Raw genomic sequence first — 10936 nt, 5'->3', positions numbered from 1 at the left:
ATAAGGAATATCACAAGCAAATAGAGGGGACATTAAGCATGATCTTCACCTACTCATGTATTTTTTGTGTACCATGATTTTTACTCGGACTGAATTTTTGGTGATAAATAGCACGTATAATAATTAACACAGCTGTGCTCCACCTTAGGATCCGCCGGTGGGGAGCACATGGAAGTCGCAACATTTGGGGTTGTGTCCTCTTTTCTTTTCACAGTTTTGGTTGTGTCCTCTTGATTGAAGCTGGGTATTCGAAGCCGCCCTTTCGGCGTGGACCGTGGCCGGTGCGCCCGCTTTGTTTCTCTCCCGTGGTCGCGGGCCTGAGTCACCGTGCCCATCATAACCGCTAGCACCACACAGGGTAGGAGCGACACGACGAGCCAGTGCACGCCCGTCAAATCCAGACCCCAAAAGGAGCAAACGTCGCCACCCACCACCCCAGTCCACAGGGAAATCGCCAAAGGCGCACCAAGCGACCACCCCACCCCAGGTTCCCAGCCCCACCGACCACCGGGCCCCGCAGGGCACCGAGCCCGTCGCAGGCCCCACGGGTCAGCCCCACCGCCGCGCGGCCCTGACGGCTGGCACTCCGAGGCAGGCTAGGCGAGGCACGGGCCCGAACCGGACCTCCCAATGACGGAAGAAATTGGATTTTCCCTAAAAAAAATAACGGAAGAAATTGGATTTTCCCTCAAAAAAATGACGGAAGAAATTGGATTTTCCCTCAAAAAAAATGACGGAAGAAATTGGATTTTCCCTCAAAAAAAATGACGGAAGAAATTGGATTTAGGAAAGGGGGCAGTAAATCCCGCGGCCGCGTCAGTGTCTGCTTCCGGATGCAGAAACGCGGCCGAGCATCTCCCCACCCCACCTCACCCGCCGTGACGCCTCCCTCCCCATATAAAACACCGAGGGATCCGACCCGACGGCGTATTCGCGGTGGGCCAGCGCGCGTCAGTCCCAAACCCAAACCCCAAAGCAGAGGAGAGAGTAGTACTGTGGTCTGTAGTGGGGGTACTCCGAAGCTTGCCTCGTACGATTCTTCCCTCCCCCATGGCGGAGGCGGAATCGGCGCCCGGACGCGGAGGGGCGGGCGAGGACGCGATGGACGCCGCCGGTCCCGCGCCGGCGGAGGCCGTCCCCGTCCCCGACGGTAAGCAACCAACCGACCTCTCGCCGCTTTGCGCGTCTCCATGGGGGTTCCGTGTTTTTTCTCGGCCGTTTCGGGTTTTGCGGCTGCGGTGTTTGTGCCGGACCGCCGATCAGGCCGCCGGGGTTGATTCGGCAATGAGCGTTCGACCCGGTCGATTGATGTTTCGTGCGTTCGCGTTAATGGCGGCGGATTGGCTTGATTTTGGAGCTTCCGCGGTGCTTAATCGGGGCACGCGGGCGCTTCCAGAAGCATCCAGAACATTCCGCCGCCGTTGGTCTACTTCGGCATCTCTGCTCTGGGGTTTCTGCCATTTGGGGGTTTTCTGCGAGGGTTTTTGGGGGTTAAGGTGCTCCGGCTTTTCGTTTCTGACAGAACACGGGCACTCTGTTTCCCCCCCCCCTCCTCTCGAGTTAATTTGATTCTGTTCGAATTGGTGAGGGGGTTTCTAAGGATGGGGTTCGCCATTGATCTCTGTGGCTCAACTGTTGTTGGATTTTTGGGCAGTTAACATGAACCCTCTCAAGAGGCCATCGGAGTCGTGTGCTCAAGGAGACGAAGCAGACGGGCAGAAGCGGCAGAAGACAGAGTCTCAAGTTTTCACACCCAGAAGGTTTGGCACCATTTCTTTATTTTTGTTGCAGGATTATACAGTCTTGTATGAGCAAAAAGGGTACTGTATCTGTACCTGATGTTGCTTTCTGATATTGAAATCGGTCAGATACCAGCTCGATGTCTTTGAGGTTGCCAAGGCGCGAAACACGATTGCAATGCTTGACACAGGAGCCGGGAAGACGATGATTGCCGTGATGCTCATGAAAGAGTTTGGGAAAAAGATCGACAAATCAAATAACAATGGGAAGATCATATTCCTTGCACCAACAGTTCAGCTCGTCACTCAGGTTGTACTACTGCAGTATGTAGGCTGGTGACTGTACATTCATCTTGGTATATGAAACTAGTATGTTCTGACATTTTGTTGCCGCAGCAATGCGAGGTGATTAAAACCCACACAGATTTTGAGGTGGAACTGTATTGCGGTGCCTCGGGGGTTGATCACTGGACGCCTCAGAGATGGAAAGAAAAAGTATCGAAATCTCAGGTAAGTGCTGGTCCAGGCCTGTCGGTTCCTCATTTGTTCATTGTATCATGGTAACAATGCTTGTCTGAATTTTTCTGTTCATTATATCATGTACTTGATAACGCTGGTAAATGTGTTGCGTACGTGCAATGCACGTTGATATCAGGTAGAAAATTAATTGCATGTTGATATTAGGCAGAAAATTAATTGCACGTTAATATGAGGTAGGATATCAATTACGCGTAATTACGTGGATAGTCTATATTTCGTATGTTATTAATTGCATGCTAAACATGTTGAGTGCTCGCCATTGGAGCAATATAGGCCGTTGGATTGACACTGTTTGATCTCTGAGATTTGTTGGATCATATTGGTATATAGATAGGCCCATCTTCTTATACCTTTCTTAAATTTTGATCAGTGCTATGCTTTGTTTCATTTGTATGTAGATGCTTTTGTCACTTACTTTGGAGTGCCATTGAAACATTGCAGGTCATGGTGATGATACCAGATGTGTTGCTAAGTGCTTTAGGCAAAGCTTTCTTGAGCTTGGATATGGTTAGTCTTATGATATTTGATGAGTGCCATCGTGCAACTGGCAAACACCCTTATTCGAGAATAATGAAGGTATTGTGAAACACCAGATCACCTTTTTGTGCTGAACACTTCCTTTTTATAATCATTCTGAAATTGTTGTGTTCGCCATGGCCATGCTTTGAGCAGGACTACTATCACCAATCTGACCACAAGCCAAAGGTGTTTGGTATGACGGCCTCGCCTGTTATAAGAAAAGGCAAGCATTCACAAATACATAATATATATTTTTTATTTTGCTACATTGCGTACACCACTACATGCTTTGAATTGTTTCTACTTGCATGTCAGATATATTAAATAAACTGATGAACTTCGTGTCAAATACATAATTTAAGGTAAACAAGTGAATGCTAAACAGTAAATACAGTGGCATGGATAAACTTGATCGTAGACTATGATGAAAGGTCACTGTTACATTCTTATGAACAATAGCATATAGGTCATGAGCTAAATTACTAAACGTGACATGTGATTGCCAAGTGAAAGAAACATTAATCCAGAGAAGTAACTCTTGAAGGGCATAATCTTCAGTTGTATTTCTGCCATGGACTGTCAATATTTCTGAAGTTCCCTTGCGTCGTAGTATCTACCATAGGTTTGATTTGCTTCTACACCCCATAAATCTTCTCTGGTGATTTTGATTTTTCTTTGTCATCTTTATAGGTGTCTCTTCTAATCTGGATTGTGAAGTTCAGTTCACTGAACTGGAAAAGCTTCTAAATGCTAAGGTAGTTCCTATTTTCTGGTTATACAAGGTATTTGCACAATATTCTAGTTGTGATACTGCAGCATTCTATTTTTGTCCATTGAACTGCAAACATATAGAACTGGGCATCAACCAGTTGGCTAGAGGTGTGTGGGGTCGTGGCCCCTAGTGGCCCACCGCATTCGACCTAGTATCTGTTCTCTTTTAATTTAAAAGCCACAGGGGCTAGTGCCTGTTGATCTAGAAAAAAAAAACTGCAAACATATATCCATATCCAGATATGTTTCTAGATTGTGGCCTTCAACCTATATATTTCTGTTTTGCTTGAACAGATCTACGCTGTGGCTGATAGAGCAGAGATAGAGCTTTGCGCTCCTTCTGCAAAAGAAGTGGACAGATACTATGACCCAAAAACTGTTTGTTTCAAGGATTTGAGTGAAGAGTTGGGATTTTTGCATTCCGAGGTCTCTCATTTTAGTCCCTCCTCTACTGTTTAAGTATATGTTACTGAAGTTCAGTGGCTGGAGATTTTATTTCTGAGGACAATTAATTTTTGTTTGTGCAGTACGATGCATTAATAACTACATTGCAGAATAAGCCTAACTACCAGAATAAAGAATCCGATGAAATAGCTAAAGAATCACAGAGGCGTCTATCCAATTCTTCAGCCAAAATCCTGTATTGCATCGATGATATTGGTCTTCTTTGTGCTAGTGAGGTATCTCTTAGATTCATTGGTTCTAATGTTTCATGTAACATGTAATCCAGTTTTTATCTTATTTTTTTAATCACTATTTGACATTTAGGGCATCATGCCATAGTTAATACTTTATGTTCCTTGTAGGTCACCAAAATCTACATTGAAAGGGGACAGAGAACAGGTTGGCTGAAGAAAGCTTCTGATGCCACAAATATTCAAAGTGTTGCAAATAGCTCGTTCCTGCTTGCAGAAATTTCAGCGCTTCATCTGAAGTTCTTTGAGGATATGTCACGTATAATTGACAAGCATCTCCAGCAAGGTGTGATGATGTGTAACTAAAACCAGCAATGCACTATTATTCCGATGTTCTTTTTTGCAGCCTTACACTATTATGCAAAACTGTTGGCCGAAGAATATTAAATAAATGTAGCATGTACCACTAGATCAAGTATGATATATCATCTGTAATGAGTTCCTGTCATTTCAGGTAGCGATGTGCTTCTAAATTCTGAGAGTGGATGTGTGGAAGCAATTAAGACGGGTTATATTTCACCAAAGCTTTATGAACTCATCCAAATCTTCCGCTCTTTCAGGTAAATACGCTACTTTTACCTCACATGATGACATAATTCTGCTCCTTTACGCTGACATGACATGCTTCCCTTCCTAGCAGTAACTGTGATCATGTCCGATGCCTCATTTTTGTGGATCGAAAGATCACTGCTAGAGCCATGGAACGGACAATGAAGAAAATTGGACACCTCTCACATTTTACATTTTCTTCTCTTACTGGAGGGAGTTCTTCAGTGGACGCTCTGACCCCTAAAATGCAGAAGGACACACTGGATTCATTTCGCTCCGGAAAGGTTGTTAGATTCTGTCAACATTTAGAGAAAGGGAAACTTGGTCCTTGTGATCTGACATTTCTTTGTCTTCCCATTCTGGACTAAATGTAGGTGAACTTACTATTTACTACGGATGTCGCGGAAGAGGGTATTGATGTCACAGACTGCTCGTGTGTAATAAGATTTGATTTGCCAAAGACTACCCGTAGTTATATGCAGTCACGTGGACGAGCACGGCAGAAGGACTCTCAGTACATACTAATGATTGAAAGGTAAAATTTTCACTTGGCTGTTCATTCTAAATTTTTTTATGCTTGTGGTGTTAAATGGTTGCAAAAAGGAATGGTGAAAAGGGAAAACAAAGAAGCTATAATTGCGATGTTTTTTGCAGGGAAAATGTTAAACAAAATAATTTGATATCTGCCATTTTGAGAAGCGAGAAGTCAATGATTGAGACTGCTTTGAACAGAGATTCCGAGGATCTACTCCCTGGTTTCTTCCCTGTTGAAGAAAAAAATGAATACCTTGTTGGCACAACCGGAGCAAAAGTAACTGCTGGTTCTAGCATTAGTGTTATCGTCCAATACTGTGACAAGCTTCTGGGGGACAAGTATGGTGATCACATTTTTTAGTCTGGTTATTCTTGGCTACACATTTTACACCTGCAAATCTGCGATACCAGTTGTCATTTTGTGTGGAGGGCTCTAATTTCACGTTCTTACATTTCTGCACATGTCACAGGTACGACACCACAAAACCTTTGTTTGAGTTCACCAACCATGGTGATGGTTTTGTGTGTACGTTAATGCTACCATCTAGTGACATGTTGCCACCTTTGGTGGGTCCAAAAGCAAGAAACAAGAAGAAAGCAAAACAGCTTGTTTGTCTTGATGCATGTAAGCAGCTGCATCAGCTAGGAGTACTTACTGACTCTCTTTGTCTATCTGTTGAAGAGCCACCACTGGAATCTGTGAACAAAACTGACGTTCTCACATCTTTGGCTGGTGTAGGTGAGTGATTACTAAGCTCTAAAATGTTGTATATTTTTACAAAATATTGATTCCTGAGTTAATTGTGATAAAAAGGAACTTGTATTTCTGATGACAAACTTTTATTGCCTTCACGAAGGTACAACCAAACGAAAAGAGCTACATGGTACAACTAGAGTATGTGGGTTGTCTGGTACCTGGGCATCAGAGAGAACTGCTGTTAAGCTTCAAGGCTACAGGATGAAATTTCTTTGTGACCAAGTTGGTCAGAAATACTCTAATTTTGTTCTGTTAATTGATAAAACTATAGCACATGAAGCTGCTAATTTGGACATTGATCTGTTTCTACATGACAAGATGGTGAAAGCTTCAGTATCTCCTTGTGGCCTTTTTGAGTTGGATGTTCAACAGGTGTCTGCTCAACTTTGTGTTTTCTTCTTGCTACCGTTGTTGTCCCTGCTCTTTTTTTTGCTTTTGATTAATATGAAAGATTCATTCTGCTTTCCTCGCTTAGCTGGAGCAAGCAAAGCTATTTCAAGCACTTCTGTTCAATGGTTTGTTCGGAAAGTTGTTCACTGGATCAAAATCATCCGGCGTTCCACGGGAGTTTATTCTCAGTAAAGATGACACGTTTATCTGGAATAATCCAAATATGTATTTGATTTTACCTATGGATCCTACTGTGGAGTCCCATGACATTTCATGCATCAACTGGAGAGTGATTGATGAAGCCGCTACAGCTGTTAAACTTTTGAGGAAGATTTATTCTGAAGAAAAAATGAACATACTGGGAATTCTTGATTTCGACCAAAATGATGAAGATCTAATTCATTTGGCCAACACATCATGTGAGGCTCATTTCCTTAGAAATGTGGTAGTGCTGGCAGTTCACACAGGAAAGATATATACTGCTCTTCATGTTGCTGATTTATCTGCCAATAGCACATTTGATGGTGCAGCAGATGAGAAAGGAACAGAATTCCATACCTTTGCAGAATACTTTGAAAAGAAGTATGTTTGTTACTGCACATTCATGTGCTTGCTCAAGCATAAATATGTTAAATTATTAATTTATTTCATATGCAGGTATGACATAGTTCTTCGTCATCCCTCACAGCCATTACTAGTGCTGAAACCAAGTCATAGGCCTCACAACATCCTTTCCTCGAAGCTCAGAGATGAAGGTCCTTGTCTTTCCCTCTAGCCAGTTTCAGTTTTAGTCACTTTGTAATTTCTTGAAGAATTATTACATAAATCATCTTCGTTTTTCATACATCAAACATGATTGACAATGAGCTCATTTAATTAGACGGGTGCATTCGCCATATATCTTGTCCTCATTGTTCATGCTTTGCTTGATTATTTATATATGAGCCTCATGTCTGCTCGCTGCCTTTTCTAGGTAACGGTGAGAAGAAAAAGGGTGACACATCAGATATAACTAAGGCAAACAACCGTGTTCACATGCCCCCAGAGTTGCTGATTCCCCTTAATTTTTCTGATGACATTTTAAGAACATTTTATTTGTTCCCATCTTTGATGCATCGTATAGAGACATTAATGCTAGCCAGTCAACTAAAGAGTGAAATTTCATATGACGATTCTAATGTATCAAGCTTTCTGGTAAGAAATCGGCATTAGTATTTTTTATCACTTCTATACATTACATTTATTGTGTTCCATGGAATGGACATAATCAATTTGCACATGCACTTCAGATTCTAGAAGCTATCACAACTCTTCGATGCTCTGAAGACTTCTCAATGGAGCGTCTGGAATTATTGGGAGATTCTGTGTTGAAGTATGTCGTTAGTTGTCACCTTTTCCTAAAATTTCCTAACATGGATGAGGGCCAGTTAACATCCAGTAGGGTTGATATAATATCTAATGCTGCACTTTATGGGTTTGGAATTGAACACAAAATACAGGTAAACTGTATCTCATTCTGGGCAATCTATACAAATGTTGCATTTGTTAAGTTGACTGTTAACATTATCACAGACTAATCCTGTAACTGGTGGCATGTGATTCATAGGGTTATATACGTGATGCTGCATTTGATCCTCGTCGATGGCTTGCACCAGGACAGCTCTCCATTCATCCTGTTCCTTGTAATTGCCGAGTAAATTCTGAGGTTGTCACTGAGGATATTAATGTGAAAGTAGGCCAGCTGTGTGATAAGGGACACAGATGGATGTGTTCCAAAACAATTTCTGATTGCGTCGAAGCTATAATCGGTGCGTATTATGTAGAAGGTGGCTTAAGAGCAGCAATGGCTGTTCTCAAATGGTTGGGAATTAATGTTGAAGTTGAGGAAGAATTGATTGGTCAGTTCTTGAGTGCATCTGTGCAGACTTATCTTCCAAAAAATGATGTAATTGAAAAGGTTGAAGCAAAACTAGGCTATGTATTTTTGATGAAAGGTCTTCTGCTAGAAGCTCTTACCCACCCATCACTGCAGGAATCAGCAGAAGGATATTCCTACGAGGTAATGGTTGATGTTAGCATTAAATTTAATTTAGCTGGCTATTCATGCTGGGTGTTTTCAAATCTTTATTATTCAATATTTCTACTGGAAAACACTGAATGCGTCTATTTGTTCCAGCGTCTGGAGTTCCTTGGTGATGCTGTCTTGGATATTCTCTTAACACGACATCTTTTCTATAGTCATAAAGACACCGATGAGGGGGAGCTGACAGATTTACGGTCTGCATCAGTAAACAATGAAAATTTTGCACAACTCGCAGTGAAGCATAAGTTATATCAGTTTCTCCAGCATTCTTCTGGGAAATTACCAGAAAATATTACTGAATATGTGGATAGTTTAGAGAACCCTTCCATGGACAAAGTCAACCTTTTATCAGATGCGGCATTAAGAGGGCCTAAGGTATGTTTCTCTTCCTTTGCCTTTGATGTGTATAATTTACTCAAGATGGCTAAATAGATTATTAGTCACATTTTTTATTTATGGGTATTACTATTGTTAATTTTTTTATTCACCTTTTGTTGCATTTTCCAGAATCGTCGTGTACTAGTGTAGTTGACCACCTATCTTCTATATTAATATCATAGTTTTCATTCTTTTGCCCTGCAGGTTCTGGGTGATGTTGTAGAAAGTATTGCGGGTGCAATTCTTATAGATAGAAAACTTGATTTGGAGGTAGTTTGGGGTATTTTCAAACCTCTTCTTTCCCCTATTGTTACACCTGAGAAGCTGGAGTTACCTCCCTTCAGAGAGCTTCTCGAATGGTGCAACAAAAGTGGGTACTTTCTAGGAATTAAGTGTACAGATGGAATTAAGCGTACAGATGGAGACAAAATAGAGGCTACTCTGGATGTGCAACTCAAGGAGACGCTCCTTGTCAGGCAAGGTTGTGGCAAGAGCAAAAAGGATGCTAAAGCACATGCAGCTTCCATGTTACTCAAGGACCTTGAGGTACCCGTTTTCTGTTTTGTGCTTTCACTATTTTGACATCATTTTGTTTTCAAGGTCCAGCAGTTCAACCCATCAATGTTCGATTTTCTTCTGCAGGTGGAAGGACTTATAGTACCAAAGAATGCAAGCAACACGCAACAGTTCCAGGATCATCGTAACATTTTTGATGCAATGGATATACAACTTTCAACACCAACCAGGGGAAAGAGATCAGCTGGATCAAAGATAGCCGCCAGTCTTGATAAACCAGGTATGTTTTGTTTGTCATCCCAAGCACGAGTTCTTGTTTCATATCTATAATATCCACTGTCAACTCAGTGGAACTGTGTATAATGTCTCACTTACCCAGTGGACTGGCCGGTGAGAATGAGCAAAGGAGGACCCCGTGCAGGACTGTATGAGTTCTGCAAAAAGTTGCAATGGCCAGCTCCTAATTTCGATTGTGCGAAGGTAGAACAAAGGTACTTTTGCCTCAAACCGATCTCTGCCTGTGATTACTGATGAGTGTCCTTCCAGGTAGCTTGTGTAAACTAACCAGCTAAATCTACCCACTTTCCGTGATACCAGTGTGCCTACGCCTCAAGGTCAAGGGTTCACCTTCGCGTCAACCATAAAACTGCACATACCGAATAGTGATGTGATCAGCCTCACAGGGGATTGTTTTGCGGATAAGAAGAGCGCGATGGATTCCGCCGCACTGCTCATGCTCTATGAGCTTCAGCAGCGAGGGAGATTGCAAGTCCAGGAGATTCATGTTTCGTGAGAGCCGTCTGTGATGCTAGTAAATATTAGTATTCCCCATTGACCGGGAAGTTTGGAAGAGGCACGTGTGGCATCATCCGAATAACGGATGCTGAGGATGGATACTTGTGAGAGGCAGGACACAGCTGAGCTGACCTGGCTCTGCTGCCAGTCGCTATGTATGTTGTACTTTGTTAAAAAAAATGTATGTTGTGCTTGGCTTCATATATTGGCTGCGGCAGGAAATGATGAGCCGAAGTGCTGCAAGTCCACTGTCTATCAGTACTTAACAGGCGCAGTCATTATATCTTGGATGATCCTTTTCTCTCTTCCTGCAGATTTAGGAGACCGACGTTTCGCACATGTTTTCTCCACCTTTTGCCAATAAAAACTTGGTGCAATAAGAACCATTATAAAACATCTCAATGCAACAGAAAATTGATATTACTGTATTAGGCAACGTACTGCTTTAACTATTGTAACAACGTACAAATACTACATGCACCAAAAGTGTGAAACCAATGCCAGACATATGCAGCAAGAACCCTTGGTCTTTTGTGACAAAATATAGAAACGCATTCAAGATCAACTTGAAAAGTGTTGTAACATCGAAGAACTCGGTTTTAGTTTGCCACATTAAACAAAATTCATTTTAAATCAATAAATCCCTACGTTATATCCTCGGTTTGACCGC

The 10936-nt window shown here is 42.2% G+C and overlaps 1 protein-coding gene across 2 annotated transcripts; it reads left to right on the top strand.

The window, feature by feature from the left end:
* The first annotated feature begins 813 nt into the window (after nt 1-813).
* On the top strand, nt 814-10467 carry LOC109767952 (endoribonuclease Dicer homolog 3a). 2 transcript variants are annotated; one of them, XM_020326686.4, is made up of 26 exons: nt 814-1150; nt 1655-1760; nt 1869-2049; nt 2136-2249; nt 2721-2855; nt 2952-3021; nt 3489-3553; nt 3864-3995; nt 4097-4249; nt 4376-4550; nt 4719-4824; nt 4905-5097; nt 5188-5348; nt 5468-5686; nt 5818-6086; nt 6205-6476; nt 6580-7076; nt 7152-7249; nt 7468-7688; nt 7784-7993; nt 8101-8553; nt 8671-8952; nt 9160-9501; nt 9598-9751; nt 9851-9962; nt 10069-10467. In XM_020326686.4, the coding sequence occupies exons 1-26, from the start codon at nt 1051-1053 to the stop codon at nt 10262-10264; spliced, it is 5016 nt and encodes a 1671-aa protein (XP_020182275.1). In that variant the 5' UTR covers nt 814-1050; the 3' UTR covers nt 10265-10467. The 2 variants fall into 2 exon arrangements, with proteins under 2 accessions (XP_020182275.1, XP_045091034.1); XM_045235099.2 differs by having other exon boundaries at nt 924-1150; nt 4902-5097.
* The last annotated feature ends 469 nt before the right edge of the window (nt 10468-10936 follow it).

The sequence above is a fragment of the Aegilops tauschii genome, chromosome 3, assembly GCF_002575655.3.
Source record: "Aegilops tauschii subsp. strangulata cultivar AL8/78 chromosome 3, Aet v6.0, whole genome shotgun sequence".
Taxonomy (NCBI): domain Eukaryota; kingdom Viridiplantae; phylum Streptophyta; class Magnoliopsida; order Poales; family Poaceae; genus Aegilops; species Aegilops tauschii.
This window is presented reverse-complemented; position numbering and strand designations above follow the sequence as displayed.